Source organism: Mauremys reevesii, linkage group 2 (assembly GCF_016161935.1).
Source record: "Mauremys reevesii isolate NIE-2019 linkage group 2, ASM1616193v1, whole genome shotgun sequence".
Lineage (NCBI taxonomy): Eukaryota > Metazoa > Chordata > Testudines > Geoemydidae > Mauremys > Mauremys reevesii.
Window position 1 is genome coordinate 12845144 of NC_052624.1, and position 10638 is coordinate 12855781.

Sequence of the window (10638 nt, forward strand, 5' to 3'; positions counted from 1 at the left end):
CCTCCCCCTAGATTTCTGCCAGGGTGGGAGTTGGGCTGAGCACGGTGGAGGGGGATGTGCCTGGGAAAGGCACCGGCACCTAGCGCTCCCACTGAGCCTGCTAGAAGATGCCCAGAGTTGGGATGAGAGATGGGGCTGGCAGTGCAGCTTGGCCAGAGAGGGTGCGGAGAAGCCCGCTGAGTCTCGCCCCTTCCTCACCCTGCTCGGCAGTAGCTGTCTGGAGCCTGCTCTGCCCCACGCTGCACTCACGGTAGGAGGTGATGGGAGACGTAAGTGAGGAAGGAGGTGTGTGTGTGTGTGTGTGTGTGTGTGTGTGTGGGAGGCGCAGGGGGAGTGGGAAAGGGGCCAGAGGCGACACGTGGAGCGGTCACATTGCCCCCCCAAACCTTTAAATTGTGCCTCTTCCGTCAAGAGTTACTGGTCGTCTCTGGTCACTGGATCCGCTGGATCCGGGCACCTAGATCTCAGAGCAGCGCAAGCTCCTTTGGGGGCAGTGGCAGGGACTCCCTGAGCGGCGCTGCCTCTCTCCCAGCTTCCCAACTGAAACTCGCTTTCTCAGACCTCCCAACAGCCCCAGGTTTTGCAGGACTAGCCCATTTGGAGCCACACAATCCCCTGTCCCGGTTCCCGTGGCTCCTCTCCCGTGGGGCTGGCTGGGCTTGGCTCCCTGCTCTGCATGTTGTAACCCAGCTCCTGGTGCACTGGGTCACGGTGCTGCTCAGGTTTGCTCTGACAGAGGGTCGCAGGGCCAACTGTCAGTGAGCGGCACCGTGCCATGCCACTCACTCAAACGTGGGCCGGTGAACCCCACCATGGGGGGGCTGGGCCAGGCCTGAGTGGTGCTGCGCGCCGGGGTTGCGATGACAAGCTCAGCCAGACCTGCAGGACAGGTGTTGCAGCAGCTGGTACTGGGGGTTGAGTGCAGGGTGAGCTTGCTCTGCAACGCCCCCGGGACTCAATCCCCCAGGGGGAGCACCTAGGCTCCCCACCCATCCCGCTTTGGCCTCCTGCACAGTTAGGAGGGACGCCTTCTTTGTCAGACTGGCCCTTCCTCTGTTAACTTGCTGAGGGCTGTGCAGTCATTGTCCAGTGGACTGCTGGTCCAGATCACCCCATTGTCTGTTTCAACCCTGACTCCAAGTATGCCGGGAGTGGGGTCTGCGGGCTTTGACAGCTATTTTCTAAAGGCTCAGCCCAGAGCTCCAGGAGCTGGCAAACTCCATGGGGGAGGGAGGTGGGTTACACCTGAAACAAATCCATGGCTAGCCAAGATGTGACATTTATTGTTAAGTTGCACAGTGTGGCCCTGCTGAAGGTCACAGCAGCAGCAGGGAATAGAACTTCTCTCAAGAAGCACAGGACCCCTGCACTTTAGAAAAAGGAAGATCACTATTAGCAGTATATAGGGCCTGAGTATCTAGCAGAGGGGAGCAATGCATGCATAAACAGGCACGCACCCACACAGGGAGAATCTTGTGGGACTCTGTAACGGGCCGAACTCGCCCCTGCGGCGCCTCCTACTGGTCGTCCTCGGGAATTAGCTCAGTCCAGTGTCCAGAGCACCCTCTGCAGGCCGGTGATCCGCCTTCCAGCTACTGGCCCCCGTGTCCCTCCCTGGACCCCGGTGCGCCTTTTACTGGGTCTCCCCCTCCCAGGGGAACCCCCACCCTACTATCCCCACTTTGCCTCAGTATTGGATACTGCCCAGTCTCCATCTAGTCCCTCGTTCACTGGGACAGACTGCAGTATCCGCCACTCATCATCGGCAAAGGGGGTTTGGACCTGCTGCCTTGGCCTACCCCTGGGTTGCCCCTGCAGCCCCCAGTAGCTTTTGGCCTATAGCTAGGCTGCAGCCTGGGGCTTTCCAGGCTGGAGCTCCCCAGCCTTTCCCCAGCCCTGCTCCACTCAGGTACCTCTTGTCTAGCTCCCTGCAGCCAGGCCCATCTCCCGCTAGAGCTAGAGAGAGACTGCTCCCTTCCGGCTTCCCTGGTCTTTTTATGAGGCCCTGGGCTCAGTTTGGGGTGTGGCCCCAGCTGCAGCCACTTCCCCAATCAGCCCAGCCTAAAGGCTGCTTTCTCCAGCCACAGCCCCTTCCCAGGGCTGTTTTTAACCCCTTCAGGGCAGGAGTAGGGTAACCACCCTGCTACAGACTCCCGCTGAGAAGGGGAGATGGGCCAGAGGAGAGGAACTGCCAAAGGACATGCTGCGAAAGCTGCTAGACTGACAAGGGGAAACCATGGGAGGAAGGTGCTACGAAAGCCAAGGGGAGGGCAGGATGTGGAGGAGGTGGAGAGAGATCACCAGTGTTGAAGGCAGGAGGAAGTCAAGGATTATTGTTAGGTGCTATAGAAACAACATGGTGAAAAGTGATGGGAAATTCCGTTTCTTTGCACAGTTTGCATCTCCACTGCTGTCATTTTTATTAAGGAGAGGTAGATTCTCAAATGACGGTGCTATTCCCTTCTGGTTTCTGATTGAATTTGTTGCCCATGAAAGCTTACTAGAGTGACATCTTTGGAGCCTGAAGGCCTCTATGAATCCATTATAACTTAGAAAACAGCAGTTCAAGCTTTCTCCTTGCTGTTCTGATATTGTGCTTCAGCTCCAACATGAAGAGGCCCCGTTCAAGTGGTGAGAAAAGGTAGGTTAGTCCTTGTGGCCAATTCAGGTTCTCTGTGGAGACTGCTGACAAGGATCCAGCTGTGATCGTGGATTCTGTGATATGGACACCTATCCACTAGGACCTGGGCTGTGATCTCAAACTCTGATCTCCATGCCATTCAAAAACTATCACAGGCGTTCAAATTCAGCACTAATGTCACCTCCTGGCTGGATTTCTGATCTGATTTTTGTGAAGCAAACATCTTCCAGTGTCAGCTAATTAATGGTATGTGCATGTGTGTGTTTGTGCTTTTATCCATTAATCACATCTATATAAACCAGTCTTGGGTTTTAAAACCATCATTAAGTAAAGCCCGGTTTGCACGGGGCTGGACATCATGCAATACTATGGAAGATCTGGTGCTTGTACACACTCTTCCACTGTCATCAGTGCTTGCTGGAGTGCTACTGTTGCCTCAGTATTCAAGGTATCCAGGATATCATTAAGGGGCTCAGAAATGTGGGGAGTAGATGTGGCCATTGGTTGAAAGTTGTCTCCCCAAGCATGCAGATGATCAGTAGTTGGTTGTCTAGTGTCGAGACCCAGTCCAAAAGGATCATCTCTATCCACCTGAAACTTGGAGTCTAGATCAAACTGCTGTAACAGCTCAGAGTTCCGATTTCCATGAGTATCGTCAATATCTAAACGGTCTTCTTCCATCAGGAGAGGGGAGCTGGGTTTTAGTAACAGCTGAGGGTCATTTCTCTGCCATGGACTTGTATTGTATAATGCTGAGGAATTTAAATTGGAGGAAGGTTGATCCTTCACTTGCAAATTTTGCATGTCTGAATCAGCTGGGCATTGGATATCTTTGACACTGATGCCAGGAAAGTTTTTGCTTGTGCTTTTTAAATTACTGGCCCCTGCAGACAACAAAAGTGTAGTGGACTCTAAAAGATCTCTGTCTTCTAAGGGAAGGTCAATTTCTTTGTGTGACGCTCCTAACTGACTGAATGTAGAAAAGGTTCCAGTCTTGATCTTTGAATCTTGATCATCCAAACCAGCCATGTTTTCCATTTTATGTAGACATGTGTCATAATGCTTTCCTTCATTGGTCAGACTCAGTCTAGTGTCTGCTGCAGCTGTCGGTCCCATAGAAAGCTGTCTGCCTTCCTTGGTTGCTAGAGATTCTTCGTGAGAGTCCCTTGATGGAATCAAAGATGAGCAATTGGCATCACCCTGTTGTGCAGTTTGCATATTTAAATCAGGTTGGTCATGAAATTCAAGAGGTGCCTCATGTAAATTTCTAGCATTATTCAAACTGTCTGCACCAGGAGTCAACAAAAGCACATTGGACCCTAAGACTTCAGTGCTGTCTAAATGTGGAAAACTTTCACTTAGTCCATCTCCCACGTGGTACCCTGAATTCTGCGGTGAATCTTGTGGGGCTGCCTCTGCTCTTTCGATCTGAGTAACAGCATCTGATGCATCCTCTCTCTTGTTGACCTCTTGCCTTGACTGGCTTGAGAAGTTTCCAGTCTGGGAAGGTTCCTGCTGATCTCCATTGTTTGTTTGCTCTGAAAGTTTTGGCGAAGGTTTTGTAAGACTTTCCTTTGGATTCCTTTCTTTATTTGAGGAATAGTCAAATAACGTCACCAAGGCAGACTGGGGCTTAGTGGATTTCTTTTTCCCCGCAAGTGCTTTCTTTGAGGTGCTGCCTTTATTTTCGGAAGCAAAAAGCCTAGCAAAGGGATTTTTCCCAAGGCTGGAAGCTTTTGCAAGTGTATCTTTCCTGGCATGACCATTTCTAGTCCCCATGCCTTGGGGAGCACTAGCAGTTCCATGTGACTCACTTTCATATTGGGGTTTCACATCCATGTTCCCATTTCCTGCTAGGTGAGTTTCAGGTTGGTCTGCTATTTCATTAGATCTGAAAGCTTCTAACTTTTTGCCCAGTGGCTCAGAAATGTGGAGGATGCTCTGTCCCAAAGTGTCCTCTTGACCCTTTGACTTGAGTTTAGTATCTTCTGAGCTGCTGGGCTTCTCATGTGAGATCCCAGTAGTGCTGGCTGCATTCAGATGTGTGTCCATTGATCCTGAAATGTCCCTAGTAGATAATTTAACATTATCTATGAAAATATCCCCTTGTGGGCTATTTACTAGGGGATCATACGCATTTTGAGATTCTATTTCTGGTAAGTAGGGCCCAGTTTGATCATTTGTTCTCCCTGCCTGTCCAGCTGAAGAGATGGCTCTTCCTTCTGGCTTGCTTTCCTGAGAGATATGTCCAGGAATATGCGCCATAAATTCGTAACACTCTTTGCTCTCTGGCTGCATTTTTTTCACCTTCTCAACCTCTGCCCCAGGGCTTTTGAGGTCTTCTCCACATCCCTGCACATTTGCCTCATAAGTTAGTGGCATTAGGTTTCCAGAGAACTCTTGGCTGTCTGTCTTTGCATCCTCATTCACCTGCTCAGCTGTCTGGAGTAATGGCACCAAAACTCCCAGCTCTGGTGAACCAGCCACTGTGTAAGATGTCGTTGCCTTACTGGGGAGGCAAGTTGTTTCATTGCCATTGACAGCATCATGTTCAGCTGGATGTATCTGAGCTTCAGGCTTATGCTGGGAAGAAATGTAGCTCCCTGCTCCGCATTCTGGTACCATGTTTGGAACGCTTTGTGTCTCAGCTTCTCCTAGTACGTGAGAGGCCAGTGGGCCACTCCCAGTATCCTCGGGATGCTGCTGGTCCTGTGTATTGGAACTCGTGGATAGAGTCAATTCAGGCAAATTAACTATAATTTCGGGAACAGATTCAGCTATCTCTAGGCTAAGGTTTATGTTTCCTTCATTAAACAGGCCCTTGGTGGAGCGAGTTACACTAAGCTTCTCATCCTTTGGCAGGAGTTTTGCAGTAGAGAGAGCATCAGCCTGAACAGCTATTGTAGATGCCCAATTAGTACCTCTTAATACTTTTGAATGGGAGATGAATGAACCACGGGCAGGAGGTTTCACAGGCACCAGGGCTAACGGCGAGATGGCAGGAACATTCTTACTCTCCAGTCTGGGTTTACTCTGCTGGAACACAGCAACTTTCTCTGATACTCTGCTCCCTTGCTTTCCTTTCGGAGCTCTCACCACGTTTCCCTCCATGAACCCCAGCTTCTTTTTACCCTCTCTGAGCTCTCCTTTCCCACCCCCTGCTTTAACCCAGGAAAAACCTTGCCCGTCCTCCTTTAGAAAGGTGACCCTAGGTAACAGGCTCGGTTTCTTTTTCACAGCCATTTCTGCTATTGATTTTCCATCATGTGTCTTGAGCATAACCCCATCTGCTCTGCTGCCTGCAGCCTGGTAGGTTTGTAAATTCAATGTAGTGTCTCGCCCCTCACTCTTTCCAGGTTTGTCATGGTTTCTGGCTGCCTCTGCAGAGCTTTTTTTCAAAGGCGGACAGCTAGTTCTCAGCTGGTTTCTCGAGGCAAACTCACTGCTCAGCTGTCTCATTCCATCAGGTGGCCCCAAGCTTAGATGTGGATGTGAATTAAAGGATCTGGGTTGCAGTTTCTCTGTCTCCACAATTTTCTTTTCTGCCCTGTTATATCTAATCCTGGGCTCTGATCCGAGGCCTGGTGTTAGCATTGTGTGTACCTGCTGATCTTGTTGTTTGCATTCAGTCTTTTCCTCCTTGCTTCCTCCCCTGGCTTTGACAAGCGGCTTGTAATGGACTTTGCAGTAAAACGCCTCATGGAGGGCAGTGTAGTTATGCAAGCTGTAAAACACACATCAGGACAGCAGTTGAGTACTATGTGTGAGGGAAAGAATTATTATTAGTGCTAGTTGAAAAGTTTGCATCAAAATACTTTTATGATGGACATTTTTGGTTTTTGATTAAAATGAAAATTTTCACTAGAAGTTTATAAGAACATAAGAACATAAGAACAGCCGTACCGGGTCAGACCAAAGGTCCATCTAGCCCAGTATCTGTCTACCGTCAGTGGCCAATGCCAGGTGCCCCAGAGGGAGTGAACCTAACAGGCAATGATCAAGTGATCTCTCTCCTGCCATCCATCTCCATCCTCTAACGAACAGAGGCTAGGGACACCATTCTTACCCAACCTAGCTAATAGCCATTTATGGACTTAGCCACCATGAATTTATCCAGTCCCCTTTTAAACATTGTTATAGTCCTAGCCTTCACAACCTCCTCAGGTAAGAAGTTCCACAAGTTGACTGTGCGCTGTGTGAAGAAGAACTTCCTTTTATTTGTTTTAAACCTGCTGCCTATTAATTTCATTTGGTGACCCCTAGTTCTTGTATTATGGGAATAAGTAAATAACTTTTCCTTATCCACTTTCTCAACATCACTCATGATTTTATATACCTCTATCATATCCCCCCTTAGTCTCCCCTTTTCCAAGCTGAAGAGTCCTAGCCTCTTTAATCTTTCCTCGTATGGGACCCTCTCTAAACCCCTAATCATTTTAGTTGCCCTTTTCTGAACCTTTTCTAGTGCTAGAATATCTTTTTTGAAGTGAGGAGACCACATCTGTACACAGTATTCGAGATGTGGGCGTACCATGGATTTATATAAGGGCAATAATATATTCTCAGTCTTATTCTCTATCCACTTTTTAATGATTCCTAACAGCCTGTTTGCTTTTTTGACCGCCTCTGCACACTGCGTGGACATCTTCAGAGAACTATCCACAATGACTCCAAGATCTTTTTCCTGACTCGTTGTAGCTAAATTAGCCCCCATCATGTTGTATGTATAGCTGGGGTTATTTTTTCCGATGTTTGGATGTTTGAAGTTTCTGCTTTCTGCTTTTTTTTTTGTCAAAACACCAAAGACCTGCAAACTGAAATATTTCTATTTGGATATCCTGCTGCAGTGCACCATGGGAGCTGTAGTTCCATTTCCTCATGTCCCCATTCTCCTCTGTGAGTCAGGCTCTCCAAACAGACTTCATCTCCCTTGATGCACCATGATCCGGGACTCCCATGACACAAATGTCTCACCTCTCCACAAGGGGAGACCACGATGTATCATGGGAGATGTAGTCTGACCAGGAAGCCCAGCTACAGAGGAGAATGGGAACAAGAGGCCTCCAAACAACAACTCCCATGAGACGCCACAGCAGCATTTCCAAATTGAAATATTTCTCTTTTCAATTTTTCACCAAAAAGCCAAATTTTTCCACGGAAAATTCTGAGGAAAACACATGATTTTTGTTGAATTTTCCACAGAAAAAAGCCCATTTTCCAACTAAGTCTGATTATTATCACTGTGCATGTGTTAAACACTAAGAATGTCTGACGCAGGCACCACACAATGTAGAACAGAGGGTCTCAAACTGGATGGCTCTTCTGAATGGCTGTGAGATTTCCCAGGTGGCCCACAGATCCCCATCTTGAGGATACTGGAGGGGCCTGCTGGGCCCACACTTTGTAAACCACTTTGAGATCCCTCAGGAGTAAATGGCACCTAGTCCCACTACTTACCTTAGCTTCCTCTTGCAGAGCTTGCAGCAGAAGCATGACTGGTGCAGAAGGACCTTGTTGGCTGCCACACACTCCATAGAAGAGACAGGCTGGAGGCATGAGGAACATACCTCCTTCATCATCGACTGAAATGACAAACCCATAGTTAAATAACACTGTGACCCCAACATCTGCAATTAAACATGCAACATCATTTTGCTGATTTGGATCCTCTTGTTGAACTTTCTCGTCATATACAAATGATGTTAATTTTTTTCTTAAGCTCTCAAATTCCTGGTTGGTCCAAGCTATTTGCTGTCATGTATAGGATCATTGTTTGGGGTCCAGTTAGGAATGGGTGAATGAGTCTGGAAGCGACAAGAATTGCCCTGAACCTTTCCCCCACAAGCAGACAGAACCATTTAACAAGTTTGAGTGAGTAAAAAGACAAATCGACACACATAGGACCTGATGCTGCAAACTCTTAGAGTAACCCTATTAAAACCAGATGGACCAATCCTCAGTCCGGGGTGGCTCTAGGCATCAGCAAAGCAAGCAGCTGCTTGGGGCAACCCATTTGCAGGGGCGGCAGGGATCCAGCCTGGGGGCTGAGAACCAACAGGGGGTCCTGGGAGTTGTAGTTCCTTGGTTAGCTCCCTGCCTATAGAGCCAGCCCTGGAGCAGGGAAAGAACTACATTTCCCAGCATTCCCTTGGCAGCAATCAACTGGAAAGGGAGGGGGAGGGAGTATGGTAGCTGAAACCTCATGCTGCCTCTTGCTGTGAATGGAGAACAAGTGTGCTCAAGGAGTAGAAGGCTTTGGCCCAGATATCCCCTTCAGAAGACATCCCCAGACTGGCTTAGGGATACTGGTCTGACCTCCCCTTGCAGCCTCCAAAGAAGGAATTGGGGGGACTAAATGGACAGTGCCCCTCTCTATCTGAAGCCTAGCAAGGGAGGTACGTGCATCCCACTAGAATTTAAATGAAAAGTAAGGGAGGGGAGGCTCTGGGCCTGGGCAGCGGTAGATACAGTACCAGGCACTTAGGAGGATTTCCACTTCTGAGTCATGGAAGCAGAAATTGACTTTTCCTTTCCAGATTTAGCTAATATTCAGAAAGGCAATCTAGCACCTGCCTTCCAGATTTGAACACCCTCAAAATTCAGGAGTGCTCAAGCTCAATTTGGGCAGCTGTTACTTCATATCTCCCAAATCAAATATACTGATCCACTGTAATTTGCTGTAGAAAAAGTAGGATAAAATTGAGGAAGAAATGCTTCCCAGTGGTTATTAGGACTGGAATTGCTATTTTCAACAGCCATTGCTTTTTTTTTTTTTTTTTTTTTTTTAGTTTTATTTGTTTAAAAGGAAGACAGTGATATTGCATTGGCAAATTCCCCATAGAAACAAAGAGTGGAACAAAAGAATAATAAAGGCACCTCAACTTTTCCTCATTTATGGAGGACAGTCTTATAATATGCATCCAGATATCCTCCAGTCACACAAGCTGAAAATTGTTCCACTTTACTGCAGCTCTGTAACCATATGGGAACCAATCCTGTCTGTGTTCTGTGCACATCCAAATTCCTGCTGAATGACCCGCCCTGGGAATGAGTTACGAGTGACCCGGGCTGCGGCGGAAGGAGGGTGCAGGTGTGTGTGTGTGTGTGTGGCAGAGCCCAGGGCTGGGGCGGCAGGGGGTGCAGGTGGGCCCAGGGCGGGGGTGGGGCAGCCAAATTTTATTTTGGTTGGGGCGGCAAAAAACCTAGAGCCGGCCCTGTCCCCAGTGTAAGAAATGCTCTCATAGGTTGTGCAGTTAAAATCTCACAAAGGCAGCAAATGTAAATGTTATTTCTCCATTAGCTACAGTAACAAGCCCGGGGCGCACATCCATCCAGTATGTTTTATTATGGCCCATATTTTACAGTGTAAGCCTCATATTGAGGCCTGATTCTGCAAACTCTTACTGACGTGAACTTGGCCCAGTGAATCGCTTTAGAATGCATTGCACAGCCTTAGAGCACCCCTCGCCACTTTGTTTCTGGGGAGCAAAGGAGCAGAGACCCTAGCTCAGCTACTGAAGCAGCCACGAGTAGTTTGTATGGGCAGTTGCCAGGATGGTCTGTAAAGTAGCTATTTCATTGAGATCTGTTTTCACGGTGACACTATTCAGCAGAAGCTCATCTGGCCTGATGAATTCTTTCAGAGCCTTCACTGAGATTGGAAGAGAGTTGGTAGGAGCTGACCCCTGAACTCAAGGAAAGCCTAACTCTGATTCATTGCACTAGTGACTTAGTAATTAGAGCCTGGGCCAACATCCACTGGTCAAATGAGTGAAAAATCTAATTTTTCCTGAAAGTATTTCCATGTTTGCTTTGATTTGGCTCTGCTGTGTGTTTTGCTGCTGTTCTCTGTTCACTTGCGCTCTGTGTCTGCTGGCAGGTTTGCCAGTTTGCTGAATGTAATTCCCTAGGGAACCCTAAGAGACTGAGGCAAGTTTACATCCTACCTTTTAGGGGGACTAGGCCTGGGGACAACAGTTTCAGTCCTGACCGAAGGC

The 10638-nt window shown here is 48.3% G+C and overlaps 2 protein-coding genes across 2 annotated transcripts in view; one reads left to right on the plus strand and one right to left on the minus strand.

Annotated features, from left to right (window-relative positions):
* The window catches only part of LOC120396961 (solute carrier family 22 member 13-like), a 32844-nt gene extending 24660 nt beyond the window's left edge, over positions 1-8184 (plus strand). Inside the window, exon 10 of the mRNA XM_039522255.1 lies at positions 8117-8184. Coding sequence (XP_039378189.1) covers position 8117 — 1 coding nt within the window. The 3' untranslated portion in view covers positions 8118-8184. The remainder of the gene's footprint in view (positions 1-8116) is intronic.
* LOC120396960 lies at positions 2103-8170 on the minus strand. Its single transcript, XM_039522253.1, has 2 exons — positions 8099-8170; positions 2103-6398 (listed from the first exon to the last, which is right to left on the minus strand). Exon 2 carries the CDS (start codon positions 6233-6235, stop codon positions 3008-3010), a length of 3228 nt encoding a protein of 1075 aa, XP_039378187.1. The 5' UTR covers positions 6236-6398; positions 8099-8170; the 3' UTR covers positions 2103-3007.
* Positions 8185-10638: the final 2454 nt, after the last annotated feature.